General features: G+C 54.5%; 1 protein-coding gene across 8 annotated transcripts; it reads right to left on the minus strand.

The window, feature by feature from the left end:
- Positions 1-2308: 2308 nt before the first annotated feature.
- Positions 2309-17511, minus strand: Map2k2 (mitogen-activated protein kinase kinase 2). 8 transcript variants are annotated; one of them, XR_007974593.1, is made up of 12 exons: positions 17205-17511; positions 14878-15088; positions 9688-9834; positions 8102-8179; positions 7074-7125; positions 6881-7029; positions 6550-6763; positions 5188-5255; positions 4349-4410; positions 3745-3790; positions 3032-3174; positions 2471-2569 (listed from the first exon to the last, which is right to left on the minus strand). XR_007974593.1 is itself a non-coding variant. In XM_052165117.1 (11 exons), exons 1-11 carry the CDS (start codon positions 17294-17296, stop codon positions 2459-2461), a joined length of 1167 nt encoding a protein of 388 aa, XP_052021077.1. In that variant the 5' UTR covers positions 17297-17511; the 3' UTR covers positions 2309-2458. The 8 variants fall into 8 exon arrangements, 7 of the variants coding, with proteins under 7 accessions (XP_052021077.1, XP_052021078.1, XP_052021074.1 ...); XM_052165117.1 differs by lacking the exon at positions 3032-3174 and having other exon boundaries at positions 2309-2569; positions 6944-7029; XM_052165118.1 differs by lacking the exon at positions 3032-3174 and having other exon boundaries at positions 2309-2569; positions 6944-7005; positions 17205-17510.
- Between the last annotated feature and the right edge of the window lie 3318 nt (positions 17512-20829).

Consider the following 20829-nt stretch of genomic DNA (forward strand, 5'->3'; position numbering starts at 1 on the left):
CCTGCCAGAAGCCCCTTACATTATATCCCCACCTGCTCTGTGAGTCAGAGTCCATGTGTAGGCACAACCTAGGAACAGGCAGTGGCCCTCAGCAGGTCCTTCAGAGAGGCTGGGTGCCTTCCTCACCTTCCTGTCCAGAAACCCAGCCAGGGCTCGACAGCCTCCTCCTCCCCTGGAGGCTGGTAGGACCAGAGCCCCACGACCAGTGTCTGGAGCCATGGCTACCCAGGTTGCCTATGCCCGTAGCCGTAGTCATACGGCCGGGACTGTGGGGCCCTGAGCACCTGCTGAGGAGATGGGCTAGAGGAGGACGCTACCCTTTCCGCACGTGGCAGCCTGCCTTCTGGGAAGCCCATAATGCCCCACATCCAGGTCCTGTGCTATTCCAGCATCGACCATCACCAGACTAGGACCCTTGGCTCTGGATCTGTTCCTGTCACCTGGGGCCTCAGGTCACTCACTCCCAGGCTGAAACTGCTGTAGTCAGTGTTGTCACACTAAGCTAAGCTGGTTCTTGGTTTATCAACTGGTTATGACCTGAGATCTCTCTGTAGGCTGGTGTCAGAATTGTGGTAATCCTCCAGCCTCAGCTTTCCTAGTGTTAGGGTAACACATGGATATATTTCAAGGTCATAGCTGGGCATGGGGTATTCCTCTGTAACATCCCATAGGGTTTGAGAGCCACCTGCTCTGCTTCAAGTGCCACCAACTGGACCTTCCCTTTTTCTGTGACAATCTCTGAAGCTGGAGCCCATTTGAGCTGGCCTGGCTGCCGAGCTTCTCACACTGGCCAAACCCTGAGCACACACTCCACATGGACATGTTTAGCACTGAGTTGCTGCTGGGTCCAAGCCCACACCTCATGCCTACCTGCACACTTGTGGACCCTAGGAGCAGTCTCCTTGGCCAGACCCCACAGTCCAATCAGATCTCCAAAGCTGTGGCTGTAGCTCAGACAAATGCATGAGGTATCTGGACAGCAAGCAGCCAGCCCTATCCTGATGCAGCAGGTGAGTGCAGAGGCCCATGACAGTTGGCTAGGCTGACCTCGTCACTGGTGGTTATGGCCAAGAAGGGGCTGGTGGGACGCGAGAGGGGGGAGGCAAGCCACTGTCAGGTTCTTTAACTCCAGCATGTGGACAACAGACCAGGGCAAGAGGGAGAGGATTTTAAAGCAAGGGCCCATCAGTGGCCACGCAAGGCCACAACCGCTGCTAGCTCAGGCAGTTGTAAGAACTGCTAGGGGCCCTGGGTCCATCCCCAGCACTGGAGAAGTGAAGGCAGGATTGGTCACAGGTCAGCCTAGACTACTAGGGACCCTGTGTCAAAATAGAATTGGCAGGGTGGCAAACGCCTTTAATCCAAGCACTCAGGAGGCAGAGGCACTTGGATTTCTTGAGTTCAAGGACAGCCAGGACTACACAGAAAGACCCTGGCTCAAAAATACAAACAAAAAAGGCGAACACACACAAAAAGTCCAACATGATTGCACCATTCCCATGATGTAAGACTAGGTAGCCCAGGGTGGCCTAAAACCTACCATTCTCCCGGCTCAGCCTTCCCAGTATTTGGGGGTGTGACAGATGGATGCAGCTCATAGCAGAGGTGGAAATTAGGCATTGCTGTCCCACACCACACTGGGCACTTCCTGGGCAGCCCTAGGCAGTAGGGGGCTCTGCTTCTAGGGGAGGCAACAGGGTCCTGCACAGTGCAGGAGCGCCCAGCAGTGTGGTGGACAGCACCTGCTTGGACCACCTGGCTGGAGCATGTGCAGCCCCACATGGTGGCATCCTTGAGACATCTGAAAAAGGAATACTTCTGCCATCCCTGAGAGGGGTATCAACAAGTGCAGACACTCTCCAGCCTTCTACAGAGCACGGCACCGTATCTTTATCAGCAAGTACCATCTGTGTCAGCGGGATGCTCTTCAGCTGTGGGAACAGGAGGCTTCAAGGCTTTCTTTACAGGCCACCAGGGCTGAGTTTACTGACTGGTGGGACAGGTGGGACCCTGGCGGGGTTGCTGCAAGCTGGTGAGCTTGCATCTAGTCTAGTCTCATCTCTCATCTAGTCTCCTGATGCAGACCCACTGAGGTCTCTTCAGGGCACTTCCTTTGAACTGTGCTGAGTCAGCTCTACTCCCTGGAGCCCAGAGGGGTCCTCTGCTCTCACACCCCCTGCGAGGAAGGAGACTGCATGTGCACTGCAGGAGCTGAGGCCAGGAAGAGAGGTGAGGAGGGACACTGCTTCCTCATCCCTTGGCCAGCCCCTCTTCCACCTGCTGAGTGAGGGCACAAGGAAGCAATGGGCCAGTGGCAGCTTTCTTTCTCTCTTTCTCCATTTTGTTTGGTTTTTCAAATGCATGGGCACAGGTCCCCTGCCATAACACAGCATCACTGTCCCCAGAGGCGGCCATTGTGCCGATAGGGACAAGAACACAGACTGCTGGGAGATTGCTGTCACACTGCAGTCCGTGTGGGTGTGCTGGGCTGCTTCAGGCGCAGGGTTCTGCACAACCAGCCGGCGAAGTCCACTTCCTCCCCCTCGGAGCGTTTGATGAAAGCGTGGTTCTGAAAGATGCAGGGTATCAATCATAGCCTGAGACCCAGGCCTGCTCAGTCCTGTAACTACAAGAGCCTGGGACAGGTTGCCAGGGGAGGAGGCTGGCCCCAGTGACCTACAGATCACTCCTTGGCAGGATAGATGTAGGTGGAAAGAACGCTGGAGGCCAGGGCTGGGTTACAGGGAACAAGGCCACCCACCCCACTCCCCCATCTTGGATGCCTACATTATTTTGTTTTGGAGACAGGGTTTCTCTGTGTAGCCCTGGCTGTCCTGGACTCACTCTGTAGACCAGGCTGGCCTCGAACTCAGAGATCCGCCTGCGTCTGCCTCCTGAGTGCTGGAGTTAAAGTTGTGCAAGAGCACCACCCAACTGATGCTTTTTCTTTTTGAGACAGCGCTCATGGAGCCAAAGCTGGCCTTAGACTGGAGTCAAAGATAACCCTGAAATTCTGATCTTCTCGCCTCACCTCCCAGAGTGCTGGGAAGATGATGTGTGCCTGAGCTGGCCTCCTCAGCACTGGCATGGCGGGTACAGTCCTGTGTTCATCTCTGAGCCTCTGGGGTTGAGCAGGGTGCTCACATCAGTGCCTAGCATGGCTGTCTAAGGGGCCTAAAAAATAGACAGATGGTGCTTAAACCAGATATGGTCTGTCCAGGAAGGGGTGGTGTGTGTGTGTGTGTGTGTGTGTGTGTGTGACTGAAAGAGTGTGAGTGAGTCTGTGTCTGTGTGTGTGACTGAGAGAGAGAGAGTGTGTGAGTGAGTCTGTGTCTATGTGTGTGTGTGACTGAGAGAGTGTGAGTCTGTGTCTGTGTGTGTGACTGAGAGAGAGAGAGAGAGAGAGAGAGAGAGAGAGAGAGAGAGAGAGAGTGTGTGTGAGTGAGTCTGTGTCTGTGTGTATGTGTGTGTGTCTGGGCTCCGCTGGTCCCACCCTGTGGGTGGAGGGCTTTTGGGGTACAGGCCTATGAGTGTTTTCATGTCAGACAACCCCCAGCCTCACATGTGGCCTAAGCCCGTGGTAGCTGAGGAGGACCTGGCCTCTGAGAAGCAAGAGGTGGCCATCGAAGCACACCCTCACCTCTCCGCCACTTGTGGTGGCAGATTGCCAAGACTCTGGTCGTGTGCACTTTCCCATCCACAGAGACAGCCCCTGGCCCTGGCCCAGGAGACACCTCCACTCACCGTCAGCAGCTTCAGATCCGCTCGCTCTGCTGGGTTCTTAATGAGACTGGGGAGGGAGAAGGTGCAGTTACTCAGGAGCCCTGGGCGCAGGTATGCCAGGCGAGGTGTGGCTGGACTGCTCACCAGGAGCACTTCATTTTTTAAATTTTGGGTGACAGGGTCTTCTGTACCCCAGGCTGGCCTTGAACTCACTAGCAGACAATGACCTTGTTCTCCAGAATGCTGAGATAAGAGGAGCATCTGTAGCCCCTGAGCCCCAGTGAACTGAAGGGGAGACTGTCCAGCCCGTGGAGAAGGCCCTGGGGGAGGCTGACATAAGGCGGCACACCCCACTACCAGGCAGAGATGGTGCCTCCTGGCCCCAAGTTCCAGAAACACCACATAGCAACTGACCATACGTCCAGGGGCTGGGGAGTCCAGCAGCTCAGCCACCCCACAGTACCATGCCCATGGACAGAGCTGGACCGTGCATGGCCCCTCAGTCAGCAGGCAGTAGTACCAGTTGTGGACTCTGGGGAATACTCTGACCCTAACTGCACACAGTACCCAGGAACCCAGAGGTGGAGTGTGGGGCTGCCCCACCTGTCCCACGAGCCCACCTCACCATTCACTCACAAACTCCTGGAAGTCTGAGCTGAACACACCACTGGGCAGCTTGGGCGGTGGCTGTGGAGGACAGGGAGGGGTCACTCAGGTGGCTGCAGGAATCGCTGGCCACCCATCATCTGGCGGGGCTCCCGCAGTTCAGCTTTTGCCAAAACTATCGAGCGGGTGAGGACGCCTGTGGTACAGGGCAGACCCCTTCCTGGGGCAGTGGCTCCAGGACTGCCTGGGAGAAGTGCTGGCGGAGCTCGAGGAGCAATGCCAGGAGCAGTGGCAGCCCTGTCACAGGCCACAAAGCCATCTCTGCAAGAGTTCTTCCCCCCAGGCACGAGCATGCACATTCTCATGTGACCGTGGCTCCCTCTGGAGACCTGCCCGGGCTGTCGGTGTTCTTCTGTCTGGCTGCTCTGAGTCAGGGTCTTCCACTGCAGCTAAGGCTGTTGTGGAAGTTACTGTGGAACTCATCTCAAGGCAATTCTGCCTCAGCCTCTAACACAAGGGCACAGGTTCCAATTAAGTCTGCCCTAGGAGCCACTTTCTGTGCCTGTGGACATGACCCGGCCCCTCACCTGACTGGAGGAGGATTCTAGGCAGGAACTCTCCCGTGCCTTCAGCCCTCTTCGTATGGAGCCAGCCACAGTACTGGCCTAGGCTGACCCACACTGACCTCCAACTCAAGCTTCCTGCCTGAGCTGCTGAGTATCTTAGACCCCAGGAGGGATGAAGACGGCTTTCTGACTGGGGACTGCAGAGAACAGCCCATGACATCCCCTCCCCCAGGAAACACACAGGGTGGGCCGGCCAGTTCCCTGAGAGGTACCTGAAGGTGAAGACACACACCTCGTTCACTATGTAGTCCAGCAATTCAAAGATGGCCATGGCCGGTCGGCTGTCCATCCCATGACCTACTTGACAGTACAAAGAACACATGACTGTGGGGACACAGCTCTTGAGAGGGTGACCCGGGTCCTCTTGCCAGGACTGCTCTGTGGTGGGGGAGGGGACTGGAGACTCAGCAGGGACACCAAGGTGACCTCTCAGAGCAGCTGCTAGGGATTTGGAACAGGTGGATGACGACCCCTGCCCAAAGCCCTGATGGCAGCAGCTGAATATGACATTTGCCCATCTTGTCATGGGCCTTTGGGACTTAGCAGGAAAGGCACCAGTCAGAGAGCTGGCTTGGTGTCACCACCACAGCTCACCAAAGGATTGGGGCCATGTGAGGGCTGTGTCCTGAGACCTGGTGTCAGAGTGAGGAACCAATGTGGGGCACAGGGTGGGGAGGAGGCTCTCTCCTCTTTAAAGGCATGTGAGGCACACACCATACACTGAGATTACAGGGAATAATCCCAGCCACATGCACGGACCTCCAAGTCATGGTACTTGGTGAGACCCAGACACAAAAGTTACCCAGTGTGGACTCCAGGACAGGACATGTCCAGAACAGGATAATGGGTAGGGTAGGGTTTGTGTGCAGAGGCAGGGAAAGGGAACTGACGAGGTGACAGCATGCGTGAATGGGACTCCTTCAGCAGTGGCTGCATGTGCAAGAACCAGACCGAGGGAGCAGACACGCTCATCTGTGATGGGCTAACCACTGGACTACAGGGCTTCCAGGAAGCAAACACAGTGTTTATGTTGTGTGTGTGCAGTTACAAAGTCACCCATTCCCTGACTTAAATCCCAGTGGGAAGGTGCTCTGCAGAGGCTCTGTCCCACACCAGGACCCTGTCCCTGCCCCTCAGTGGCCAAGCCAGCCACTCCAAGGACTGGATTGTCTCCCCAGGTCCCTTGGGAACTAGTCTCCCTCCTTTCTGTGCTTCCTGGGCCACCAAGGCCCCAGGGAAGTCATTGGGTTACCTGCATCTGGGACTTCCTAGATGCGGGCTACAGATGTGGAGGCTGCAAGCAGTGGCTGGCCCCTTCATACCCTGCCTCCATTTACACATTTTCATGTGAGAATGCCCGGGAAACCCTGAGGCCGGCCAAGGCCTGACCTAGAGTGAAGTTTCCGGGCCTTCCAGCTGGTAGCAACAGGTGCAGCTGCTCTGGACGGAGAATGTAGCTCTGTCCCCAGAAAGCCCAGGACCATCCGAGGACTGCTGACCACAGCAAGCCCTGACCGGAGATAGCTGGTACAGAGGGCCATCAGGTTGGCAGCTGACCCCACCCATCCCTCTCAAGCTGGCTGTAGTGTCATACCACTGATGGGGCGTCCCGGGGGCCTGGGCCGTGGTGAGACACTGTGGGGCTCTCCATCTGCCCCATCCACCGCAGGCTTGCCAAAACTGGCCTCTAGTTCCTTGGCATCAGGTGGAGGGATGGGGTACCTCCCAATGGCCAGCTCCACCAGCGATAGCCCCATGCTCCAGATGTCCGACTGCACAGAGTAGTGGGTGCCCTGCAGCCGCTCTGGCTGTCAAGGAAACGACACAGCTGGGGTTGGTGGCCACACAACAAGCAGACAGGGTAGAGGCCACACACACACAGACAGACCCCACTGCGGATGCATGTTCAGGGTTAGGACACTCACAGACATGTAGGAGCGTGTCCCTACAAATGAGTTGGCCATGGAGTCAATCAGCTGGCCGCTCACCCCGAAGTCGCACAGCTTAATCTCCCCACGAGAGTTCACCAGGATGTTGGAGGGCTTCACATCTGCAGACAGGGCCAGGGGTGAGGCTGCACCCACTGTGTCCCTCCCACACCAGCCTAGGGCGGCTTACCTCTATGCATGATCTGGTGCTTCTCTCGGAGGTACGCCAGGCCACGGAGCACCTACAGGGAGGTCAGAGCTGGGTGGCCTATGTGTCCAGGGCAGCAGGGCTAGGCTGTGATGAGCCTCCCCAGCCACAGGAGTGCCAGGGCAGGCATGTGACATATACATCCCCAAGTCCCATACAGGAACCTGCAGCAAGCACACGGACACTGTATTTCAAAGTGAGGGCCCAGGGCTGCCTCAAACTCACTGTAACTCTGCCCCAGCCCCTGTTGAAGTGACAGGCATGTGCTACCATGCCTGGAATTTTTCATTTCCTCTTTTAAGTCAGGATCTCACTATATTGCCCTGGCTAACCTGGAACTCACTGTGCAGACCAGGCTGCTCTTGAACTCAAGAGATCAACCTGGGGCAGGAGAGATAGCTCAATGGTGAAGAGCACCAACTGCTCTTCTGCAGGTCCTGAGTTAAAATCCCAGCAACCACATGGTGGCTCACAACCATCTGTAATGAGATCTGAGGCCCTAGTCTGGGGTGTCTGAAGACAGCTACAGTGTATTACATTATAAGTCTTTGGGCCAGAGCGAGCAGAGGTCCTGAGTTCAATTCCCAGAGACCACATGATGGCTTACAACCATCTGTACTGCTACAGTGTACTCATATACATAACAAATAAATATAAATATTTAAAAAAAAAAAGGGGGGGGGGCCAGGCAGTGGTGGCGCATGCCTGTAATCCCAGCACTCTGGGAGGCAGAGGCAGGTGGATTTCTGAGTTCGAGGCCAGCCTGATCTACAGAGTGAGTTCCAGGACACCCAGAGCTATATAGAGAAACCCTGTCTTGCAAAAAACAAAATCCAAAAAACCAAAAAAAAAAAAAAAAAAAAAGGATCGATCACCACCCCTGCCTCCTGAATGCTGGGTGGGTGTACAGTATCATGCCCAGCTCCACGACAGCCGCACTGATATGGGGATGGAAGGAGCGCTCACAGGCCCCAAGCCATGGCGGGAGGATCAGCAGCCAACAAACTTACCGCAATGCTGACCTTCCCCAAGATGTCTTCAGGAATCCTCTTGGCCTCCTTCAGTACCTGGTCCAGTGAGCCACCATCCTGCATGCAGAGAGGACAGCAGGTGGCAGCTGGCTTTTTCAGGAAGCCCAACCCAAAACTCAGGCAGGCCAACCCTGTCCGCCTCAGCAGACCTTGCTTCTCAGGTTCCTCAGCAGGTGTATGGTGTGGAGGCTACAGAGCTCCGAGCTTGAGTGAAAGAACCGTGTCTGTCAGGAGCCAGATGCTTGCACCAAGGACTGTGCAGACAAGGAGCAGCACAGGAGACCCTTGGGCGGGACCAAACAGGGCCAAACAGGCCTGGCTCACGGCTATCTCCCCTGGGGTTGGCTGAGGACCAGACCTGAAGCCAAAGGGCTGTGGCCCACAGGACATGAGGTGACCCGCAAGTCACCACCCTGGCTGTTCCTTACACCTAGGTCCTGATTCTATTCAACAGATGAGGAAATACTGTCCTGACTCCAGCTGGGCCAGGAGACTAGGCAGGGCTGCCTAACACAATAATAACAAGTGAGGAGAGCCCACTGCTGCCTACACCCAAGTTCTGCAGCACCGCAGGACTGGGAGCCGAACTGGTGGCGTAGTCACTTCCCGACCTCAGTCTCTGAAGCCAAACACACTGTCCCTACAGGAAACTGAAAGTGGACCAGGGCCAGGACCAGCCAAAAGGTCACCCAACACTCCCCACCCTCTAAGGGTAAGCTTTCCTCCCAGGACACACCCATACCACATAACCTATGGCTTAAAACCAGACTGCATCAGCCGGCAGGGCAGAGTGGCCATTCTTCCTTGTCAATGAGATGTGGCTGCATACAGCCTCCGCTCCCTCGTACAAGGATGGTGGACATGCACCATTGCCTGGCTCGGTTTGGCTTTGACACAGAGCCTTGCTATGTAGCTCAAGCTGGCCTCAAACTGAAGGCAATCCTCTTGTCTCTGGGAGCTTCCTGTCCCAACACAGCCAGTGAGAGAGGCACCTATAGGCGCAGAGGCTTGTCTCCTGTAGTGCAGTCCCTAGCATTCTGGCAATGAGTCATGTTCCTGAGACTGGAGCCCCCCCTGCAGTGGACCAGGAGGCCTGTGACCCAACGGTCACACATCTGCGAGGGGATTAGCGGGAGCCAGCCACTCATCCCTGAGGCAAGCATAGCAGGCTCAAAAGACAGGCAGGGTCGTAGCTAGGTATGAGGGGGCCCGGAGGCCGCAAGCATCTTTCTCAAATTCATTTCCTGCTTCCCATACCCCAATGGCTCTGGCAAAGCACGGCTGAAGTCTCTTTTTGGCCCAAATTCTCCATCCTGCCCAACTCTGAAGACGCGGACTGTTATCCAGAGAGTGAGGTGTGCAGCCCCCGTCTGACGCTGGATCCACAGGCCTAGCTGCATCCTTCCAGCTCAGAGCTTAGCAAATAGCAATGGAACAGGAGCCCACTTCCCACAGTGGGCACATGCATGTGGGACCAGAGATGCATGCCACATACCACTGTCCCACACACCTGCGGGCAGGTTCAGTGCGTGAGGAAGAGGAGCAGGAATAAGGCCCTCGCTCACCATGTGCTCCATGCAAATGCTGATCTCGCCGTCACTGTAGAATGCACCATAGAAGCCCACAATGTACGGTGAGTTACACTCATGCAGCACCTGCAGCTCCCGGATGATCTGGTTGCGGACGGCTGGCTTGATCTCCAGGTGGATCAGCTACAAGAAGGAAGAGCAGCGGCTGAGGAAGGGGCATGTGGCCAGCAAGTCCTACAGACCTAGTCCTGGGCAACGGCCCAAGAAAAGGGCAGCCCAGGCAGTGGCTCTGTGGGTGACAGAGGCAGCTAGTATGACAGAGCATGGTGATACAATGTTTTCACTTTTTCAGTAAAACTGGTTTAACATTGAAGATTTTGAAAAAGGAATGTCACTATTCTTTTCTTGTGGGGGGAAAAAGATACACCAAGCTACCCAATGCACCCAGACAACATCAGCACCCCAGACCCACAATACCCACAGGCTTTGGTGGTTACTCAGGACTTGAAGCTCTGCCCAGAGCAGTGTCACCCCTCTGCTCACTGTCTTTCCAGAGAGGAGGCCACACAGAGAAGGCACTGTGAGGGAGCAACCAGAATCCACAAGCCTTGAACTTGGTGCCCAGTGGGGAAAGGCTGTGCCCAGGCCTGTGAGAGCCACACAGCAGACCCATGTCTCTAGATTTGCCAGATGTCACCACCAGAGACTACTGTAGCTCTGCTGGAAGCACGGGCAGAGCCTCTAAGGGAGGTCCAGGTTCACACCCAGCACCAGGAAAAACTAAATGAGTCCTACTACTACTCACTGTAGGCTGTGGATACATGGACAGCCTAGAGATGGAGGTGGTCTCTGCATGGGCAAGGCAGCAGTCTGAGGTGGAGAGAGACATGCTACAGTGGAGACCCCCTGCTAGGGGTCTACACAGAAACCACAGCTAGGTGTGCTGATGTAATTACTGAGCAGAAAGGGTGGTCAGGGCAGGCTGGAGGCCTTTCCACAGGACAGAGCCACACAGGGGAGAAGACTGGGGCATGAAGGAGCCAGCTGAGCTCAGGACAGGTGAAAGGCTTAGGAAGTGTCCTGTGACCTTGTGGTCCCTGTAGCTCCTACAAAGATTCAGTCCTGACCCTGCCGTCAGTTTTCAATCTGCCTGGTCCTGGACAAGGTTCCCAGTACGGCATTTATTCCAACAGGACAAAGAAACAATTCACAATTCTCTTTCCTCCCCAGGTTGGGAACTGGCTCCCATAACAAAAAGGGTCTGGTGTAACTTTAATTTTCTCAAAGCCTACTTTTAATGATGCGTTAACTTCCCTTCTAGCCCACTACCCACCAGAGGTAGTGAAAAAGAAAGGACACAGGAGAAGTGGACCTGGTTAAAGGTTCTTTGGAGCAACTCCCATCTGTGTTGTCTGGAGATCGGCAGAGGGGCAGCTCGATCCCACTCGCAGATGTTTTAACAGATAGATCAGCAGTCCACTTCACTGGAGTCGGGACAGCAAACACGAGTCAGCAGTGGTGCACAGCTTAGCAGCACTCAGCCAGGACTCAGCCTCAGCACGAGTCAGCAAGGACCAAGGCCAACAGGAACATCAGGAGAAGTTCTCAGCTGTGCCTCCCTCAGGGAAACAAAGATCAGCAAAGATGCGAGACCCATGCTGCAAAGCTAGCTCTATCAACAAGCCCCTCTCATAGTCCGACAAGTCCTCCACAGGTGTTGCCTCAGCATGTGAGTCTGTCCCAGTTGACATCACTCTGCTGCCCAAGTCCAAAGCAGCAGCAGGAAGCCGCAGCACACCGTCGGGGCAGCACACCACCGGAGGTTTTTTGGTATTTCAATCTCTGGAGTCTGGACAAATGGAGCTCAACTATGTAAGGTGGACTAATACATGTATGTTGTTAGCAAAGAATCCTTCATCACATGTCCTTTCAAGTGCTTGCATTAGCAGAAGATCCTCTCTCCTGTGTCTGCTTCAGTGGAACAATCCTTCATGACTCGCTACCTTAGCCTTTCACACCTGTGTCCACTTCAGGAAAATACTCCTTCATGAGTTTGCCCCAGCAAAACACCATCCAACACAACTGACTTGCCAAAGACGCCTGAAGTGTCCACTTCTGTCTGATGCAGAGTTACCTGTACCTGGGGTCTCCTCCAAACAGCCATGCAGGCAGCGCTCAGTGTAGGGCCACACATCTGATGGCAAACCTGAGGAGTCTGAGGCAGGGGATTAGGAGGTCCTGGCCAGCGGGAACAACAGAGCAAGGTCTTGTTTCAGCCTGGCACAGTGACACACATATTTAATCCCAGCACTTAGGATGCAGAGGCAAACAGCTCTCTGTGAGTTCGAGGCCGGCTTAGTCTACAGAGTGAGTGGTAGAAAACCACGGTTATGTAATAAGACCCTGTCTCAAAAGGAGATCGTGCCTCAAAACAATGCTAACAGTATTTTCCACACAGAGGTTAAGTGTCCGTCATCTGAGAGCCACGTGCATTCTAAAACCCCAAATGCTCAAGCAGGCCTAGCACAGTAGCCCAGACTGGTTTGAACCTACCTGCTGTGCCTGGGCCTCCGCACTTTAGATTTCACAACTGTGACAAGTGCAAATCACCTCTCCTGCCTCCTGCCAGGAACTCCACATGTTTGGACATAGGCCCATATGGTAGGACTGACTGCATTTCTTGGTGCCCACATAACCAGGGCCCGTGTGGTTCCCAGGCCAGCACTGAAAGCCTTGGGTAAGCTGGAGGTGAACGTGGGCAGTGGGCAGAATGTGTCAGTGTGCCGGAACCCTGGGAGCCCGGGGACAGCAGGGAGCCACCAGGGGAACAAGGACAGATGTCTCTTTCCACGCTGAGCCTGGAAGAGGAACTCAAAGGCCGACACCTATTTGCCTCATCCATAAACCTCTGCCACTTCCTTAGTCCTGCAGGGTGCAGGGTGTAGCTGAGGAGCATCTGGGTGGCAGTGTGGTCCTGGACTTGGGTATGTGTGAGCCACCTGAACCTGCAATGCCCCTGGCATGGGCCTGACTGCAGGCCTCTGTGTATCCACTGCTGGCAGTGGAGCCAGCCTATGAGCAAGACCATCCTCCTCTATCAGGGAGAGGTGGAAACTGTGTGCAAAGGCTGGAAGACACTGCCTCTGTGACTAGAGACAGACAGTCTGCAAGATAAGCAGTGCCTATACCACAACAGGTTCTGGAGGCTCTGCCTATGACAAATGCCATGGCAACCTGTCCAGAGGCTGGACCAGAGGACATAGATGTTTCCAAGAACACGCAATCCTAAGCCAGCTCCAGCCTTGCTCTCACTGTGCCATCAGCCTGTCACCGGCTTCCAACAACCACACAGCCAGGCATTCTGTGCATGCTGCCCTTGTCAGGGAAGAGTTGGCATGGAGATGTGGCCTTCAGGCTGCACAAGCTTTGGACAAAAACACCTCTTGCAGCCAGGAATCCCAGCACCTGGGAGGCAGAGGCAGGTGGATTCTGAGTTCGAGGCCAGCCTGGTCTACAGAGTGAATTCCAGGACAGCCAGAGCTACACTGAGAAACCCTGTCTCTGGGGAAGAAAACAAAAACAAAACACGCCACTTGCTGTGGAGAACTGGCTTCCAGCCCAGGTGTGCTAAGCTCCACACTAGTTTTGCTGACCATGCCAGGCTCAAGCCACAAGGGGCCCAGGACTGAGGGTCAAAGATGTCACTAGAGGTTAGACCAATCACAAAAAGCAAAAATGAAGTAGACATGTTGGGCCTCCTGTACTGTCCACTGCTGCAGACAGTCACTCACTTATGGCAGAACAGGGCATGCTAGCTGAGGGGATGCTACAACTCTCACGCTGCCCCATCAGGAGTGACTGCATCCAGACACGTGCCGAGGCTCAGCTCCCAGGCAACTGCCAGCTGTCACGGCTGCCTGGAAGATGAGAGGGAGACCCTGGGTGATCTGGGCCCCTGCTTCAGCCCTCTGAATATCACAGCAGCGTTCTGCATGAGATGGGTAGAGATTCCAGGATGCCAAGGCTAGAGTCTTCAGGGCCAGCAGAGGACTCTGGCCAGGGATGAAGTGGCTAATTGCTCCACAGCCAGCTAGAAACTTCAAGAAAGGCCAGGTGTGTCGACACACCAGCACCCTGATGTGTAGGTGTCACCATTGGCGGTGACCTTATCATACTGTTCCACAAAAGTCTCCTTAAGGGGGCTCTTAGCACTAAGGGAGAAAAGCCAGGAGGCAGGCAGGGCCCATCTTCTGCTGGTTGGAATCCTTCAGGTCGAGGATCTTCATCTACTTGCCAAATCCCTAGATCCCAGCGTGCACACACATCAGCCTCCTGCATGTATACACGTCAGCCTCCTGCATGCATACACCGGCCTCCTGGAGCCCAGTGTGCACACAACAAGCCTCCTTGTGGCTGGAATGGAAACCTGCAAATCGGTAAGCTTTCAAATAAGAAAAGCAGGTGACCCTTGTGACAGGGTGATTTTATCCAATCAGCAGAAGGTAGAAAGCAGGGACACTGCATCCAAGTAGCCTTCAGGACTCCTGAGGCTCCCGCTTGCATATCTTCCCTCACCAACCACAGGCAAAGCCACCTCACAGGCACCAGCTCTCTCTCAACAGAGCCTGCCCAGTGTACAGAGACACTGGGTTGATCCCCAAACAGAAGCAAGCTCTCTGCTGTGTGCGCGTACCCACATCAGTCCTGCTTCTCTGGAGACCAAAGACTCGGTTTATTGTTTGTTTGGTTTCTTTTCCATGCTCAGTCTCAGGTAGCCCAGGCTGGCCTCTGACTTAGTATGTAGCTGAGGATGACCTTGCACTTTTGATTCTCCTGAGATAACAGGAATGCACTACATGCCTGGTTTACATGGTACTAGGGATGGAATTCAGGGCTTTGTATGTGCCAGGCCAGCGCTCTGCCCACTGAGCTAAGACCACCTTAGCAGATCATCACCGACTAACAGGCACGCGAACCCCATGCGCAGCTTTTCTCTAGCTAGTCGTTAGTGGCTCATAGACCAGTCTGATAAGAGTTTTACCTTGGATGGGAAGAGCATGCCACATTCCTGGCAGAGAACCCAGCAGAGGCAGGGATCTCTGTGAGTTCCAGGCCAGCCTGGTCTACAGAGCAAAATCTCAATGGGCACAGTAAGACCCTGATCCAGCATCATATGACCAACCACAGAAGATGAGGACAGAAAAATGCCTACCCTGACCTTCTCACCTTTCTGGCCATAATGAGGCCCGACGGCCTGTGCAGGGCCTTTGTGACCACGCCGCCATTGCCAGCACCCAGCTCGGAGATCCTCTCAAAGTCGTCATCCTTGAGCTCGCCGACCTTAGCCTTCTGGGTAAGGAACGCTTCCAGCCGCTTTCTCTGCTGTTCGTCCAAGTCCAGCTCTTCCAGCTTCTTCTGGAGGTCCACCAGGTTTGCCCTGCAGTGCCCCAGGAGCCGGGTGAGCCAAGGACCTGAACCCCACATCTGCATTCCAGGATCCCCATTATGTGTGAAAGGGACACATTACTAGACACAGAGGCTGGATCCCCAGGTAGGGAAACATCATGACAAACTGCGTCTGAGAACCCACAGTACCTCCAGACTACGTGAAGAGACAAAGGAGCGGAGGCTAGGGGCACCAAGGCCTAGGCCAGGACCCTGTCTTTACTGAGGGCTTTTCAAATGCTCTGGAGCCAAGAACCAGGCCGAAGAGAGAGGAGACTGACGTGGCAGCAGCCATGCCTGGGATTTAATTGTGTGTGATTGTGCTAATCAAATCTGAGGCCACCCACATACTAGGCACACCCATATTCAGCCCCTCAGTGGGGGATTTTGGACAGGTGTCCATCCTTTGGCACAGGGTCTAACAGTTCCCCAGACTGCCTCTGAATGTACTCTGTAGCCTAGTTTGGCTTGAACTACTGATAGCCCTGCCTCAGCAGCCCGGGCTTGGCCTTTGTAACTGAGAAACCTGTTCCCACCTCTATCTTCATCCAAGGGAGGTGAGGCCCTCAGACAAGCCACCCGCCTGTCACACCCCATTCTTGAACACACATCCCATGAGCCCGCTAGCATAGGAGTGCACTTAGTCACCCTCACAGGACCCAGGCTGTGCTGTGTGTAGCCCTCGGAGCACTCGGCACCTCTGGCTGCTCCTTTACCTTGTCGTCAGCCGTCAGCGGCTGGGAAGCACCTAAGCTCTCCTGCGACTCCTGATGGTTGCTTTAACCCATTAACTTTGGCTAGCAGGATGCAACATCCAAGACCTGGCTTCAGGGCATAACACCCCCTTCTCTGACATTTTTCACCATGGGCTGCAGTCTCTCAGGCACTACCCCCCAACACCTCAGGTCCCCCTCACACCATTTCTGTAACGTCCCCATTCTTTCCTGAAACAGCACACCCCAGCCCATCTTATGCACTCTGGGTCCTCAACAGCTACCCTCAGACTGGGGCATTGTGCAAAGTTCTTCCATCATGTTTATATACCCAAAAAGGGATGCCTCACCCAGTCTTTCCTGACAGAGGCCTCCCTGGTCTGGTATCACTCAAGGATCCTTAGCCTGTCCTCACCTGGGACACCTCTTTTCCCCTCAGGAAGCCCTCTCCAGGAACGCCTTGTACCCAACTGCACCCCTCATCCCACCTCACCATAGTGATCACTTACCTCCACAACCACCTCCAAGGGCACCTCCCCTCTGCCCCTGCAAGACCAGCCTTGCCTTCACCTGCTGCACTCACCTGGCGCCCCGTCCTAAGCGCTGGACTAGGCTACCCGGCTCAGCCTCTGTCCCTCTAACCATAGCACTCCGCTCGCCCCCCCACACACACCCGGAAAGCCTCAATACTTCCCTGGTTCTCCTGGGCACCTTCAAGACCCCTTCTTTCTTGGGTCTCCAATTGGCCTGCCTCTTTACAGGCCCCTCTCCTTATCCCAAGTCATACCTCTATCTCCCCTTTCTTTGTCCCAACACCTGCAGGACTTGCCCCTCTTGGACCCACCTCGCCCCCTTTGCCCCTTCAGTTTTCCCTCAACAGCAGAGATTTTCCCAGAGCCATCCTCTCAGACCCCACACCTTGTCGCCAACCATACCCTGCTTCGGCCACTGCTACTCTCCAGGCCAACATTTCTAAAGCCAAGCCACTTTCAAGACCCCGCCCCTCTACGCTCACGAGCCTCAGGGCTCTCACCTTAGGCCACGCCCCTTTCCCAAGCAGCCTATCCCAATCAAGCTTTGGTCTGGTTCTCAAAGGCCACGCCCCTCTATGCTAAAGAGTCACTCACCTTAGACCACGCCCCTTTCCCCAGACCAAGCTGATACACCACGTGACTCACTCCTCTGGCCCTGCCTGACCCTCCCCCCCCCCGGCCGGGACCCCCAACCAGACTAAGTTCCAGTCCTCAAAGTCCACGCCCCTCTCACCTCAATCCACACCACTCTCAGGACCAGCCCCTTGCCTCCCAGGCTCTGAGCTCCCTCCAGACCACACCCCAAATGACCACGCCCCCTAAACCCGAGGCCCGCCCCTGTCCTTATGCCCCGCCCACTCACTCGGAGGCGTCTTCGCTGGTGGGGGACGGGCCCTCTGCGATGGTAGGGTTGATAGTGAGCGCCGGCAACACCGGCTTCCTCCGGGCCAGCATTAGGGCTCCACGGCCGGCGGCGGGGCCTCAGCCGGGGCCCATAGGGGGCGGCGCGACGCGGGCCCGGGGCTGCGGCCTAGGCCGGACAGAAGGTGGAAGGCGGCCGAGCCGGGAGCGCCTGCTAAAGAAGACCGACGCCGAGGCCCAGTGAAGCTGACGCTGCAGCGTAGCCGGGAGGTTGGGGAACAGGGGGCGGCCACAAGAGCGCAGGCCGGGCTCTCGCGAGATCTTTTGTTGCGAAGTTCCGCCCTCAACTGAGGCGCATGTGCGAGGTGGCTCGTCAGCTCCAGAGGCGGACTCTGGATTACGTCCATAGCCGTGCAATCGGCTGTACGATCGGTTTCCCATGCTCGGCTGCGCGTGCGCCTCAAACGCGGGCGGGGTTACAGACGGCAGGACCAGAGTGCACCGACCGGACTCCTGCGCTGGGAGGGTAGCCTGAGCTACCTTACCTACTTTCTGCTTTGCTGGGGCCTCGTGTCCCATAGGCGAGCGTGCTACCCACCTGCCCTACTGCCTGTTTTTTTGTTTTGTTGCCTTTTTGTTTATAATTTTGGGACAGTGTCTCAGTAACCCCACCCACACTGCTCTGGAAGTTACTGTGTTGCCCAGGCTTCGCCTCTGCTCCCTGCTGTCCTCCGGTCTCAGCCCCTAGTATATTTTCACTGTTCTGCAACAATCCCATAGCCTTACAGACCTTTCTTATGTCCCTACATTGAAGCTCGGGTATGGGTAAAACATAAATTCCCTTTGTCCCCATCCCAGACAGTCACCATTTTAATGTGTGAATCCGAACACTTGTGATTAGGGTCGCTTATGTCTGGCTTGTTTTACCTTTGTCCTCAAGGTCTATCCACAACGACATAGATGACAGGACTCTCCTTTTCCTGGCTAAATACTATTCCATTGTGTGGGCATACCACTCGGGGCTAGTTCTTCGTTCAGGATCACGCTCTTGTGGTTCGGTGTCCAAATAGCTAGTTATGCCCCTGCTCTGGGCTCTTGAGCAGGCACATGGAAAACTTGCAGGGTCTTGCTCTGCAGCCCAGGGCAGCCATGATGTTTGTTATGAGTGACAGCATGTGCTGTCAGGCCTGGTTCACAAAAGCTCTGCATTTTTTTCCTCTCAGTTGGTAAAGCTGAAACCCCACCAAGCTAGGCAAGCAGGATTTCAGCAGGCCACAGCCTTTATTTAGTTCAATGTCTTGGAGAATTTATTTTTTGTTACAATTTTGTGAGAAGGTTTATTTACTTATTTAATGTATGTGAGTACACTGTCACTGTCATCAGACACACCAGAAGAGGTCATCAGATCCCATTACAGATGGTTGTGAGCCACAATGCGGTTGCTAGGAATTGAACTCAGGACCTCTGGAAGAGCAGCCAGTGCTCTTAGCAGCTGAGCCATCTCTGCAACCCATGAACAAACCATTTTAAAACCAAAGGAAGGTGCCATGTATAGTGGCACATACCTTTAATCCTAACCCTTGGAGGCAGGCACCGGGCGACCACTGTGAGCTCCGTGCCAGCCAGGGAGGAGGGAGGACTACATACTCAGGCTCTGCCTCTAAACAAATCCTACAGCAGTCAAGTCACAGACTAAGAGAAGGCTGAGAAAGAAGGGTCTAGAGTTAAAGGCTAGCCTGGGTTACACAGTGAGACTCTGTTTTCTGTCTCAGAAAACTACCAAAGACAGAGGCATAGCCCAACAAGGGGCCACTTTCTGTGGCTAGAACAGAGTGACACCCAGGAGAGCGTTCTGCCCAATGAGGCCTGCCCGCTCAGTTATCGTTTTTTATGTTAGTGAAGTTATTCACGTGCCAGCTGCTAAGCTGGAGTGAGGAGAGACCTGGTTTACACGTACGTTCAGACATCATTGCAGACAGAAGTCCTGGCCTCACAACACCATAAATGTCACTATGGCGTTTTCCCAATTGAAAGTCCTCCAGCACCTACACATGGAGCAGATATTGGCAGGGCCTTCCCTCTCTTTCTACTCTATCCCGGGGATTGAACTCAGGTCCTCAGGTTTGGGTGCAAGCTCCTCTACCTGCTGATCTCTTTACTGGCCCCAGCTGTTCATTCATTGTCAGGAGTCTCTTGCCCTGCTAACTGGACACTTGCCTTCAGATGTATCTGGGGTCTCTAGCTCTGTTTCCCAGCAGCCCCAGGAACACTCCCTCATTCTGTTTATCTTCAGCTCCGCTCCATGTAATCTTTATTCACCCACAATGGAGCATAATAAACGCACCGGCTGCAAAGCTGCAATGCTGGAACTTTTACAACAGCGCACACCTGTGGAGCCCTTCCTGTCATGCTGGGCGTGTCCTGTGTTTCAGTTTTTGGCTTCCACTCCCAGTGAGCAGGGTGCAATGGTCACGGTTTATCTGGGCTTGTGACTAGGAAGGACCCTCACATCCCAGAGAGTTGAGGGACAGAAGCCAGAACTTCCTGGGCTCAAAGGCTGCCAGGTTCCCAAGAGCAGACGAGGGCAGCAGTGGTCAAGTGAGACCTGCCTGAGGCGGCAGGGTGGTGGCTCACGCCTTCAGGTACAGGCTGAAAGATCTGCAGGAGAAAAGCCACCCTTTGCTCCATAACCAGCTATGCCAGCTGGGGCTGCATACTGAAACCTTGTACTAAAACAACAACCAAAAGTTTACAGGGCCTCCTAGAATCCCCCCAGGGAGGGTCTAGGGACCTGGCAGGGGTGGAGCTCCAGGAAGTCTAGTACTAAATAATAATAAGAATGATGATGCTGGGCAGTGGTGGCGCACACCTTTAATCCCAACGCTTGGGAGGCTGAGGCAGGCAAATTTCTGAGTTCAAGGCCAGCCTGGTCTACAGAGTGAGTTCCAGGACAGCTAGGACTACACAGAGACACCGTCTTGAAAAATAAAAATAAAAAATAAAAGAATGATGATAATATTAAGAAGCCATAACCTCTGTGATCCCGTTGAAGTTCACTAGTTCTCACTGCTCCTTGCCAAAGGACCTCTGACTACGCTTTGGTTGTGTTTTGTGGCTCTGACTTAGTCTGAGAACAAAAAGGAATGTCAGAGGTGTGTTTGTCTCTGTCTCTGTGGACGTGGTGGATGTGGGTCTGATATGTACCCTGGGCATTCCTGTCCCGGGTAGGGTGCTGACCCCCATTGTCTAGCCCTTCACATGAGGTTTTATGGCTGGGTCACAGTGTACCTCACACCTCGCCACTCCCTATTTTTACCACTCTGCTGATGACCTTTCCCAGCCATATCTGAATCTTGACTTATCACCAGTTCCAATGACATTCTTCTGGGTACCTTGTTCTAGACACATGGGGAAACAAATAGGTAATGGTGTTCTCGAGAGAATGCTAACTCAAGGTGACACTGTCTTGCTGGGACAGAAGGGAGGGTTACCTCTCCGGTAGTGATTGAGTTCATTGGAAAACTTTGTCCTGTCTGGGTCTTCCTGGACCCTGCTGAACTGATTAACATCCTGGAAAAATCCTTAAAAACAAAAGCAGATATGAGAAAAAAAAAACACTTTGTGGT

This window comes from Apodemus sylvaticus, chromosome 20 (assembly GCF_947179515.1).
Source record: "Apodemus sylvaticus chromosome 20, mApoSyl1.1, whole genome shotgun sequence".
NCBI classification, from domain to species: Eukaryota; Metazoa; Chordata; class Mammalia; order Rodentia; family Muridae; genus Apodemus; species Apodemus sylvaticus.